This window comes from Gopherus evgoodei, chromosome 1 (assembly GCF_007399415.2).
Source record: "Gopherus evgoodei ecotype Sinaloan lineage chromosome 1, rGopEvg1_v1.p, whole genome shotgun sequence".
Classification (NCBI taxonomy): domain Eukaryota; kingdom Metazoa; phylum Chordata; order Testudines; family Testudinidae; genus Gopherus; species Gopherus evgoodei.
The window spans coordinates 261,818,478-261,831,869 of NC_044322.1; the positions used below are offsets into that span (position 1 = coordinate 261,818,478).

A 13,392-nucleotide genomic window follows, 5' to 3' on the forward strand; every position below is an offset into this window, starting at 1 on the left:
TTAGAAAATTGGAGGGCAACTCCTGTTTGTAGGAAGAAAAATTACAGGAAAATAAAGGCCATTTCATATACATCAAAAAGCTATTTGCAACTATAGTGACTAAAAACCCTATCAAATAGTTGTCAGTGTCCTTTTAAATTAATGTAGCACAAGGGTTGTATTCTCTCTTGTTTATTAAGTTGACTTGAGTTTCAACAAGCAGGGATGGATCTACCCTATGAAGATTCAATATTATGCCATTTTCATCATATGCAATGTATAATGAGACCATTGTACTCTGGGGGATGGAAAATAGGACTGTGGATCTGCACTTACTCCACTTAGGTTGGCACATAGTTTGTAAAATGGATTAAGAGGTAGGTTTTTCTTTTAACTGACTCAAGATCTTGCAATAACTATACCTGCTATCGGTACATGGGTCATCTTCTTACTACTGATTTCAAGTAGAAGAAAAACAGAGTCTTAGCCAATAACTTAAGAAGATGATTGACATTAGAATTTTTAAAATATAATTATTTTCTGTACTGTTATAACACATTTTTTCTATTTTGTTTAGTTCTGTTTCTGAAACATAAAACCATATTTTTTTTTCTCGTCATAGAGCCTCCAGTGGTGGTGACCAAGGCCCTGGAAGACCTGAGTACCTATGTTGGTGAAAGAATAGAATTATCCTGTGAAGTGTCTGAAGAGGGTGCAAATGTGAAATGGTAAGCCACTTTCATCCACCTCAGAGAAGATGCTGTTTTCTCCAAGAATGAAAAGTGCAGTGTCTTAAGGACAATTTCATATTCTCTGTATATAAATCTGAAATGTAATTAGAAAATATCAGAAAATATAGTTTTTAAAAATACTGTGACAGCAATTATATGCTTTTAGTTTAATTAATTAGAGCACTTAAATCTTTTATCTTGTCCTACGGTCTACAAAAGCTTCTCTTGATCTCTTCAGGATACTCATTCATGCAGAACTTGCTTGATATAGTATTAGCAATGGTAAGTTTAATTAAGGAGGTAATATTTATTATCCTCTATCAGGTTTAAGAATGGTGTGGAGCTGACCAATGAACCTAGATCTCGTTATCGACTTAAGGTTGATGGTAAAAAACACACTCTGATCATAGAAGAAGCTACAAAAGCTGACAATGCAACCTATTCGGTGATGACAACTGGAGGGCAATCAGCTGCTAAGCTTGCAGTTGATTGTAAGTACTGTACATCTTTCTGTTTGTGCTTGAAATTTTACTCCTGTAACAGAATTGTTTTCCTAGTATACTATTGCTATTTGCCTATTTCTATGAGTCTACTGGGAAACCTGACCAACATATTTTATTTATTTATTTATTTATTTGTACTACCGTAGTGCGTAGGAGTCTTAGTCATGGACCAAGAATCCATTGTGCTGTGTGCTGTAGAAACACAGAAAAAAAAGACAGTCGCTGTCCCAGAGTGCTTACAATTTAATTATAAGACACAGGACAGCAGCTGAAAACCAGCACAAGGAGGAGCACAACAAAACAATGAATATTGCTCATCATGATAGACAGTGGTTTCAACTGTTTTTTCTCATAGTGATTTTTCTATTGCTAATCTCCAGGACCAGTGTATTACATTCTTTTCCTTTGGCTATTATGGGGGTTAACAGATAGTTAAGTAGGGCTCATTGAAAAATTTCTGTCAAAACTCTTTTGATGAAAAATTGGGATTTTGATCAAATGAAATTTTTCACAAAAAGCATCTGCTTTTTGCAACATTTAAAACTTTTTCATAAGAAAACCAAAAGACAATTTTTTTTCACCCAAAACCAGAAAAAAAATAGGTTTTTTTTTTTATGAAGAGTCAGTATTTTCCATGGGGAGAATAAACATTTTCCAACCAGCTCTGTAAGTATGAGTAGGGCTACCAGGAGCTAGTTTCCCAATCCCCAACCCTTAGACATGTCATCAGAAAAAAGAAAAGAAACAATATTGAAAATATGACATAGAAATACATGTAATTAACTTCCCACATTGCGGTTTGTGGCAATATATCTTTAAAAGTGGCTAGAATACACATGCTTTCTAGCCAAGCATATGCACATTTGCAGTGTACTGCTTTTTACTTTGGGGCAAGTGTTGGAAATTATTGTAACATACTTTTAATCATTTTGTAAATGTTTGTGTGTTTATGACAAAATGAACTCTGCTAAATTATATTCTATCTTTCTTCTAGCCATGTTAAGTCCTGCAGTGTTTGCGAACATGTCCCATTTTTGGTTAACCTATCTCAATAAGTCAAGATAATAACTACCAGGAGTATGGGTGACTGTGAAAATTATTAATATAAACAAATTTTCATTTCTGGATCACCAGTCTGAATCTGGTCCAGGCTCCAAGTGAGATAAAGCCACTACTATCTTATACGTGATCATTGGTATACATAAATTACATTTGTGGTCTCACTACAATTACTAGTGGACTGATGCCACAAAAATTGTCCACCTTAGTAAGGAGGATAAGGGATAAATAGACTAAGATTCATCTACCATCTGACCTATGAAGGTGGTTCCCTCATTGGCATGTTGTTAGGGAAAGAATGCGCAGTGTTTGCCCGTTCCTTGTCTGTTTTGTGACCAGAGAAGAAATTATGTTTCATGTACCATCAGTCAGTCAATATGGCACTTTTCAAGAACATACGCAATTAAAGAACTTTAGTCACTGTTACGTAAAACAATCAAAAGCTAAATGTTTCACAGCTTAAGTAAAGAATGCATGTCAGATTTGTACATACTACTAGTATTTAACCTAGAGTGGAGTTTTTGTTAGTAATCATAGGGGCACTTATCTGATTTTCAGATTATGGCTGCTAGTAGCAGCTCCCAAATAAAATCATGAATGGTTATTCAATATCAGCACTAATTTCCATGGTTCTCTTTTTTTTAAGTGAGACCACTGAAGATAATGCAGCCACTAACAGACCAGACTGTGAGGCTTGGGAAAGAAATCGCCCTGAAGTGTGAGATATCTGAGAACATAGAAGGGAAGTGGTACAAAAATGGGCAACTTCTTCCAGCTAGTGACCGTGTAAAGTTATATCACAAAGGAAGGTAGGCATCCTGAAATACAAATTGGATTGTAATAGTGACTGATCTCAGGTGATGCCAGTGTAAATGCCCCATTGATACTTTTCCACCCCCCACATTCAAACCCCTCAGAGATATTTATATTTGACCTCACAATAAGAGCAATATTTGTCAGCTAGCAGCTTCACTGCTGCTCCTCTATTTCAGTCCGTTTACTTAGACTGTTGATTAGCCATAATGGAATATTTCATGATGTGCACACATTCAAGGAATGCATTTTGCTTGAAGTTTCTGTACTGCATTCACTGTGGGATAGTAAGTAGCAAAACTAAAACAATAATTAGAAATCATAGAAAAATACCATTTTAAGATTTCTATTTTACTGTCTGTTTCTATTCCATTTCCATGTATTGCACACAGAATTCACATCTCTGTCAATGCAAGTTATGTGCATTTATCAGGTCCCTTTGCATTTAAAAACTGTTCTGAACATTGGACTAATTCTTCAGAAAATTTGTTTACTATTTTCTCCATTTAAAAAAAAGCTAAGGGCCAGATCCTCAACCACAATACTTTTCCTTTGCCCTGTACCAACACACTAAAACAGGTATCTGGGAATTCCACATGTGTAGGAGAATTCTTAGGGTGGTATAAAACTACCATATTGGCTCTACTCACTCTTCCACCACCCCAATATAAGGAGCACCTTGGGACAAACCCCAGCTGCATAATAGACCCTTATGTTGGCATACAGTAGAATAGCCTTGCCGTTGCTCTAACCTGTGGCCCCTGGTGCCCTGGGATTGGGTATGGGAGCCATAAAGGTGATATAAAGCCACTTATCCTGCACCTCTCAAATTGGGTCCTGCCCTGAGCATAGCTCAACCGGACCAGAAGACAGGAGCCCAAAAAAATCTGAGTGTATTTCTGGAGAGTTCACCCAGGCATAGGATAGAGAGCAGCGTGCCTTGCTTATCCACCCTGCCACTCTGTTCCAGGGGCAGAATCAGTAGAGTCACAAGGAAGGACCAACAAAAATAAGGCCTAGTTCCTGGGAAAGGGGCATCACATTTTCTCATAGAGATCTAATTGCAACCCTACAGGGAGAGGCTCAAAACACCTGAGTAAAATAGATTATACTCCCTGCAGTTTTCCATTTCCATGATCAAATGGAAAATGTTAAAAGTCCTAACTATTCCTACTTTCCTTGATGCCCTTCTCAAGAAAATCAAATTCTAATTACCAACAGTTTAATCAGCTAAAACACTATTTAGCATACAGTCAGCAATCTGACACAAATGAGTAGACCTGGTGAATTTGTAACTTCAGATGTAACAATAATTCTTCTTTTTATCTGCACAAAGTCTACAAAATATAATTTTTAAATGGGTTTCTTTTTTAATTTGTCACAGAATCCACAGGTTGGTTATAGAAAGCTCCATTGTTGATGATGAAGGTGATTACATGTTCGTACCAGATGCCTATAAAATTAACATACCATGCAGAGTACATGTCATAGGTAAGTGCATGACACATCTATAGTTATAAAGTTTCCTTTGACCTGTGGAAAGTGAGTGCTGTGTGAGATATCCAAGATTTTGATCAGAAATTCTTCAGAACACACATGCAATCTCCCCTTAGCAAACCAGGGTTTTTACTTAGGGAAAATACAAGTCAGAAATCGTGATCTGATTATGATTTGAGGGCCTGATCCAAAGACCATTGAAGCTACAAGAATGATTCCCCTGTTGAATTTCTAAGCCTAAAAATAAGCAAGTATTAAGAGTTTTCTTCATACACTTGCTGCTGATCTTCTTTGTAGCATGCGTAACAACAGCAGAATGCAGCATTATGTTCTTCAAAGTTTTGACTTTTCATCCCATTTGAATTCTAACACTTTTTGTCAACTTATTTGATATTGGACTAGTGGTACAGTTGCACTTTGCCCCACATACCAAGTGCATTAAGCAATCTATGGATAATTTTATTAACCAAGATATATTAAATTAGTCAAATACATGGTTTGTTAATGCATCCAATTTTTCAAACAAAAGTAAAACATCACAGTAACTGTCCCCTCAATAATGCCCTGTTAGCTGGGTTATGAATCCTAATATTAATAGTAACTATTGAATATTAGGGATGGCTTTGTCAACATGTACATCTTTAATATAACGTTATGTTACCTGTATTTTGTTATATATGGCTCTTGTATCAGATAGAGAGGAACAACAAGGAATGGCAGTGACCTATCAATGGCTTTGCTGTGGGCCTTTGGAGAATGTTTGGAGATGGGTGGTGTAAGAAAGGTAATAGGATTGGTTATTTCCCTTCCCCATCCCCCCAAAAAAGAGGGGACAGTGCAACTATATTAAAAATATCAGGGAAATACCCAACTTAAAGTGTTTTGGACCACTTTTCTCTGCATTATAATAGGCTTTATATTGCACAACTATGCCCAGGTCATTGTACTAACCCAAATGTGCTTCTCAATGTGGCAACACTATAATGAATTTGGCAATATATGAATTTTCAGATCCTCCTAGGCTTCACCTGGAAAATCTTGGTGACAATAACACGGTGACAGTACTGGCAGGAAACAAACTACGATTGGAGATCCCAATCTCTGGAGAGCCGACTCCAAAAGTTATGTGGAGTAAAGGGGATAAGGTATAACAGCTGGTGCTACTATGTGCATCTTTCTGTAGTCTGGTGAAGGGCCTTTTTCACCAAAAATAGTTTTCAGCATGGTGAGTCAATCTGTTTTAATTGTTTTATGGCTCGTACCCTGGCAAAAGATAATGAGGAGACACTTGCTCAACTACATTGTATCTCTATGATTCTGATTCCAAGGATAAGAGTAAGCTTTATATATATTTATGTATTGTTATTTTCCATTTAGTGTTATTTTGAAACAAGGGTTGGATAGCTAAAATCATGCAAATGGAGGAAATGGGCTTGCTGTACATACAATATAAAGGGCAGTGATGAATCAGACACAGTGTAGAGTAGCCTACGCAATCCTCTCCTCTTCTGAAGTACATGTTTCTGTTGGAAGGAAAACCCCAATCTCCATGCTCATTTGGAGAAGTGAGCCAAACATATTAGACGTGCTATTATTGAAATGTAGATTGCTTTTCTGATAGATTCCCGGAAAAGGCTAAAAGGAACCATTATGATTGTCTAGTCTGCATAACACAGGCCTACAAATTATGGCAGTTGAGGAAATTGTTCTTCCTGTAAACTAGCTGAACTGCAGCTACTCAGTACATTTTAAATAGCACTTGAATTGCATTTCTAAAGTGATTTACCTTATTATCCTTCTCTGTTGATGCTTTCAGTTTCTATTCTGTAAAATTTTGATGTTTTTTGATTCACAGATTCAAGCCATCTGCTTCAGAGGGATTCACACAGTCTGAAAATTTAAACATAACAGTCAAAACCACCAATGCTCTACCTAGTTTTTACATAATTTATGTAAAACTGCAAATGCTGCAAGGTTTTGACAAAAAGCCATAACTTAGCTCATGGTTGCAAATGTTAATGACCCTCTTAACAAACTATTGGAGTATCAAGTTTGTAGTGAAACAACGAGCCAGGCAAACTCCTTATGGTGACACAATGCAAAACTTCACATAGATCTGTCAGTGACCACACAGTTCCAAGAAGCCAAATTTATCACCTCCATATTTTGAATGCAGCATGCAGAGATAGGGACATATGGTTCTCTTTGACTTCAGTAAGAACCACGTGGTCAAATCATTGTCTATTCCTTAGTAAATTTTAATGGTAGTATCAAAGCTAAGAATCTCTGAGAGGACCCAGTCATGACTGACCCATCCCTTATTTGTGTTATCATTTTATACATAGTAAATGGTTGAAACTTTGAGTTTTAAATGTAAAGCTCAAGATGGTTCCTGCAGTTGTTTTGCAGATTTCTTTCCTTCAAGTGTACTGTATTGTTCTTTGGTTTTGATTTTTGTTCATTCTGGTTCTCAAGTCAGAAAATGCTACATTTCCCCTGCCCTTACTTTGATTCCTAGTGGATCATGGAGACAGGTGGCAGAATACGGGCAGAAACTTATCCAGATAGCAGCTGTTTGGTAATTGATATAGCCGAGAGGGATGACTCAGGTGTCTACAAAATAATGCTAAAGAATGAGGCTGGAGAAGACTCAGCTAATATCAACATCAAGGTGGTTGGTAAGTCATTCTAATGCACAAAGGCCACAGCACTAAACTGGCAGATTTTCTCATATCTACTTCACTTTTCAATAAATAGACTCATAGACTCATAGACTTTAGGGTCAGAAGGGACCAATATGATCATCTAGTCTGACCTCCTGCACAAAGCAGGCCACAGAACCCTACCCATCCACTTCTATAACAAACCCCTAACCTATGTCCGAGTTATTGAAGTCTTCAAATTGTGGTTTGAAGACCTCAAGCTGCAGAGAATCCACCAGCAAGTGACCCATGCCCCATGCTGCAGAGGAAGATGAAAAACCTCCAGGGCCTCTGCCAATCTGCCCCGGAGGAAAATTCCTTCTCGACCCCAAATATGGCAATCAGCTAAACCCTGAGCATGTGGGCAAGACTCACCAGCCAGCACTCAGGAAAGAATTCTCTGCAGTAACTCAGATCCTATCCCATCTAACATCCCATCACAGACCACTGGGCATAATTACCTGCTGATAATCAAAGATCAGTTGCCGAAACTAAGCTATCCCATCATACCATCCCTTCCATAAACTTATCAAGCTTCACCTTAAAGCCAGATATGTCTTTTGCCCCCACTACTCCCCTTGGAAGGTTGTTCCAGAACTTCACTCCTCTAATGGTTAGAAACCTTGGTCTAATTTCAAGTCTAAACTTCCTAGTGTCCAGTTTATACCCATTTGTTCTTGTGTCTACATTGGTACTAAGCTTAAATAATGCCTCTCCCTCCCTAATATTAATCCCTCTGATATATTTATAAAGAGCAAGCATATCCCCCCTCAGCCTTCTTTTGGTTAGGCTAAACAAGCCAAGCTCTTTGAGTCTCCTTTCATAACACAAGTTTTCCATTCCTCGGATCATCCTAGTAGCCCGTCTCTGAACCTGTTCCAGTTTGAATTCATCCTTCTTAAACATGGGAGACCAGAACTGCACACAGTATTCCAGATGAGGTCTCACCAGTGCCTTATATAACGGTACTAACACCTCCTTATCTTTGCTGGAAATACCTCTCCTGATGCATCCCAAAACTGCATTAGCTTTTTTAACGGCCATATCACATTGGCAGCTCTTAGTCATCCTGTGATCAACCAATACTCCAAGGTCCTTCTCCTCCTCTGTTGCTTCCAACTGATGTGTCCCCAATGTATAACTAAAATTCTTATTATTAATCCCTAAATGCATGACCTTGCACTTTTCTCTATTAAATTTTATCCTATTACTATTACTCCAGTTTACAAGGTCATCCAGATCTTCCTGTATGATATCCCGGTCCTTCTCTGTGTTAGCAATACCCCAGCTTTGTGTCATCTGCAAACTTTAGTAGCACATTCCCTCTTTTTGTGCCAAGGTCAGTAATAAAAAGGTTAAATAAGATTGGTCCCAAAACTGATCCCTGAGGAACTCCAGTAGTAACCTCCTTCCAGCCTGACAGTTCACCCTTCAGTATGACCCGTTGGAGTCTCCCCTTTAACCAGTTCCTTATCCATCTTTCAATTTTCATATTGATCCCCATCTTTTCCAATTTAACTAATAATTCCCCATGTGGAACCGTGTCAAATGCCTTACTGAAATCCAGGTAAATTAGATCTACTGCATTTCCTTTGTCTAAATAATCTGTCACCTTCTCAAAGAAGGAGATCAGGTTGGTTTGGCACGATCTACCTTTAGTAAAACCATGTTGTAATTTGTCCCAATTACCATTGACCTCAATGTCCTTAACTATTTCTCCTTCAAAATTTTTTCCAAGACCTTACATACTACAGATGTCAAACTAACAGGCCTATAGTTACTCGGATCACTTTTTTCCCCTTTCTTAAAGATAGGAACTATGTTAGCAATTCTCCAGTCATACGGTACAACCCCTGAGTTTACCGATTCATTAAAAATTCTTGCTAATGGGCTTGCAATTTCATGTGCCAGTTCCTTTAATATTCTTGGATGAAGATTATCTGGGCCCTCTGATTTTGTCCCATTAAGCTGTTCAAGTTTGGCTTCTACCTCAGATGTGGTAATATCCACCTCCATTTCATTCCCGTTTGTCATCCTTCCATTATCCCTAAGCTCCTCATTAGCCTTATTAAAGACTGAGGCAAAGTATTTATTCAGATATTGGGCCATGCCTAGGTTATCCTTAACCTCCATTCCATCCTCGGTGTTTAGCGGTCCCACTTCTTCTTTCTTTGTTTTCTTCTTATTTATATGGCTATAGAACCTTCTACTATCGGTTTTAATTCCCTTTGGCTTTTAGCCTTTCTCACTTTATCCCTACATGTTCTGACCTCACTAAGGTAGCTTTTTTGCTAATCCCACCGTTCTTCCATTTCTTGTAGGCTTTCTGCTTTTTCTTAATCACCTCTCTGAGATGCTTGCCCATCCAGGTTGGTCTATAACTCCTGCCTATGTTTTTTTTCCCCTTTCTTGGGATGCAGGCTTCTGATAGTTTCTGCAGCTGCGACTCAAAGTAATTCCAGGCCTCCTCCGCATTTAGATCCACAACTTCTTCAGTCCAATCCACTTCCCTAACTAATTTCCTTAATTCTTTAAAATTAGCCCATTTGAAGTCAAAAATCCTAGTCCCAGGTCTATTTTTGTTTATCCTTCCATCTAGTTTGAACTGAATTAGCTCATGATCACTCGAACCAAGGTTGTCCCCTACAACCATTTCTTCTATGAGGTCTTCACTACTCACCAAAACCAAATCTAAAATGGCATCCCCTCTTGTTGGTTCTTCAACTACTTGGTGAAGAAATCCATCAGCTATCACATCCAGAAGAATCTGAGCCCTATTATTCTTACTAGCACTTGTCCTCCAGTCTATATCTGGGAAGTTAAAGTCTCCCATGATCACACAATTCCCATTAGTGTTTACTTCATTAAAAACATTAAAGAGGTCTCTATCCATATCCAAATCAGATCCCAGCGGTCTGTAGCACACCCCAAGCACTGTCTCAGGGGAGGCTCTAGTAGCTTTCTTTCCCAGTGTGATTTTTGCCCAGACAGACTCTGTCTTATCCATTCCATCACTTCTTATTTCTTTACAGTTAACCTCATCATTGATATACAATGCTACCCCACCACCTTTGCCTTTATTTCTGGCTTTCCTAAACAGCACATAGCCTTCAATACCTGTACGCCAGTTATGACTACTATGCCATCATGTTTCTGTTATCCCTATAATACTTGTTAAAGAAATCGCCTGCCTAGAATCAGCTTCTTTTTCCAATATGAGTCTTTCATATCTCTTGTGGTGCCCTAGGGCTCCTCTGTTTTGTGACCCATCCCAGCTTTTGGCATTCTAGATCCCATCCTTCTAGATGGACCCTTTTTGGAGCCTAAGATGGACTTATTAGCTGTAGGATGAAAGAAGCATCTAAGTACCTTATGTGCAGTGGCTGTCCTCCCTAATGATCTATCTAAGCTGTTAACGGTACTTATGTGGCTCCCATTTCCATAGTATTTTGGCACACACTTCACAATCTTTGTTGTATTTATCTTCACAACTCCCCTGTGAGGCAGATCAGTGCTTTTATCATCATTTGACAGAGGGGGAACTAAGGCACAGAGAAATAAGTGACTAGCCCAAGTTCACACACAAACCCTGTGGCAGAGGAGGGAATTGAACTGGGGAATTGAACAGGCCATAGCATTGTATCCTACCCACCAGATCATCCCTTTCTCTCTATGCAGAGGTTTGCTCCAAATTAGTTGAAAGGGTTCACAAAGTGGGAGCTATTTTTGACCTCCTGAGCTAAACATTGAAGCCCACGTTTCTATAGTGTTCAGGACAAGATTTCATCTCCAGCATAGCCTAACATTTTCTTCCCGCCTTGTATCTAGTCACAGTAACGATACCTTCTTGACCTCCAGACTTGATTATTGTGACATGTTTATTTTGCCTTTGAAAACTGCTCCTAGTCTTGCTCTCATGATTACACTTTAAGAATTATTATTTTTATTTTGTTTATTTTACAGCATTCTGTGTCCTCCTTTACTTCATTTTAGAAAAACGTTTTAAAGGTTCATTTTCTTCTAATTAAAAGATATATGTATTGTGTTTGCAACAGATATTCCTGACCCTCCTCTTGCACCAAATGTGACTGAGGTGGGTGAAGACTGGTGTTTTATGAACTGGGAACCTCCAGCCTATGATGGTGGCTCTCCTATCTTAGGTAAGTGCATTTCTTTTTTTTTGGTAATATCATAGTATCATCTAGGGAAGTGAACTCCAAAGAAATGGACCCTAAATTGAAACAACTCAGCCTCTGGTCCTGGAAAGTTCAATTCTTGGAAATCAACAGCAAGAGCATCATATGGCTGTTAACTTCCATAAGAGGTGTTTTCTTAGATATCTGGGTTACAGATCCTTGGAGACATGAAGATTATCCTCACCATCTTGTAATGTTATTAAATTACTACTATTCTGACAGGACTGAGTAGAGTGGGCAATTTGCATATTATCATAAACCACCACACTCTGAAACTTTGTTCCTTTTGAGAGTTAGCAGACTTAGGGAACAGTTCCATGTCTAGCTGAGCAGCTTCCAATATACTACAATAAATGGACATCGGGGTGCTCAAAAGCTGGTAGACCTGGGCTCTTAACCACTGTGGGCTAAATACTGTGATATTATAAAATTAAGTTTAAAAATGGTTGCAATTGGAGGAGAAAGCCTAACTTGTACTTTCGGCAAAACCCCAAGGGTCAGAAGGGAACGTAGAGTTGTATCCAGAAAGTGGCCAAAAAGATGGCATTCATTTTGGCTTTGTATCTGATTTTACAAATGCTGGTCCCTTATTTCAGGTTACATAATTATGTTTGTTCAATAGGATATTTCATTGAAAGGAAAAAGAAACAAAGCTCCAGGTGGATGAGACTGAATTTTGACCTGTGTAAAGAAACAACATTTGAACCAAAGAAGATGATTGAAGGTGTTGCTTATGAGGTCCGCGTATTTGCGGTTAATGCAGTAGGAATTTCCAAACCAAGTATGCCCTCAAAGGCTTTTGTTCCCTTGGGTGAGTAAACAAGAATATAGATGTATCTGCACCTTTAAAACATTGACTAGTATATAAAATTTTAAAGAGCCGCATCCAACAGTCCTAACTTTCTGCCTGGAATGTCTTCTTTTTATGAAGCAAGGGGATATTTTACGCAGAAGGGCACACAAGTGGCATATAGTGGACAGAATTCATGAGAAAATAGGACAGTGATAGTCTTGGTTCCTCTATGTATTCCTTAGAAAAATCTCTCATTCTGGAAGCAACCAAGCACCGGAAATTAATTTTAAAAATTGGCCAAAAATCAAATGTCAATATTTTCGTGTTGAGTGGCTCAGTGTCATATGCTACAAACTCCATATGGAGATCTGAGTTTCTTTCAAGCTTGCTCCTTTAGTAATAATATTTAGCACTTGCATAGTGCTTTGAAGTTTCAAATAACTGTGCAAGCTGTAAATTATCCTCTCAACACATTTGTAAGTTGACAGGTATCAACTCCATTATACAGATGGCAAAGCTGGAGCAAAGTAGTTAAGTTAGCCAAAATCATGCAGTAAGTTAGGTAGCAGAGCTAGGATTAAGACTTAAGGAGGTCCTGGGTTCCAGCCCTATGCTCCATTTACCATGTTAGTGAATACACATTTCTTTCCCCCAGAACAGCTAATATCGTTTCAACATCTTTTCTTAGCCAGGGTAAATTAATCATATTGTAAATAGTTTTGCATTCCCTACTATTTATTATTTGTAATGTTGTAGCACCTAAGAGCCCTAATCATGGATTAGGACCCTAGTAAATCCCAGCCTGATTAAACCTGATGGACATTGTCCCAGAAAGCTATGCTGGCACCTTTGTGGAAAGACACGTGTTTTTAAATGATTCTGATAAACACAATTTCCCTTTACACACAGTGCTTTATTCTCTAGGTCAGTAGGCAGCAGTGGATTAATGCATGGGCCCTCAGGGTGCATGCCCAGGGGCCCCAGCCAATTTGGGGTCCCTTGCAGAAATGTCGAAACTTGGGTAAAAATGGGAGGGCCAGTGGCACTGGAACTGTGGCCCCTCCCTGCTTCCTCCACTTCCCCCCAAGGCCTCGCCTCCCTGGCCAGGCCAGAAGCCAG

At 38.6% G+C, this 13,392-nt stretch overlaps 1 protein-coding gene across 4 annotated transcripts in view; it reads left to right on the plus strand.

The window, feature by feature from the left end:
• Nucleotides 1-13,392, plus strand: part of MYBPC1 (myosin binding protein C, slow type) — a 112,962-nt gene that overhangs the window by 66,882 nt on the left and 32,688 nt on the right. For all 4 annotated transcript variants that reach the window (XM_030544292.1, XM_030544300.1, XM_030544305.1 and 1 more), the window contains 8 exons: nucleotides 602-707; nucleotides 1,035-1,201; nucleotides 2,919-3,081; nucleotides 4,470-4,576; nucleotides 5,594-5,727; nucleotides 7,101-7,260; nucleotides 11,340-11,444; nucleotides 12,103-12,291. In XM_030544292.1, the coding sequence (XP_030400152.1) occupies nucleotides 602-707; nucleotides 1,035-1,201; nucleotides 2,919-3,081; nucleotides 4,470-4,576; nucleotides 5,594-5,727; nucleotides 7,101-7,260; nucleotides 11,340-11,444; nucleotides 12,103-12,291 (1,131 nt within the window). The remainder of the gene's footprint in view (nucleotides 1-601; nucleotides 708-1,034; nucleotides 1,202-2,918; nucleotides 3,082-4,469; nucleotides 4,577-5,593; nucleotides 5,728-7,100; nucleotides 7,261-11,339; nucleotides 11,445-12,102; nucleotides 12,292-13,392) is intronic.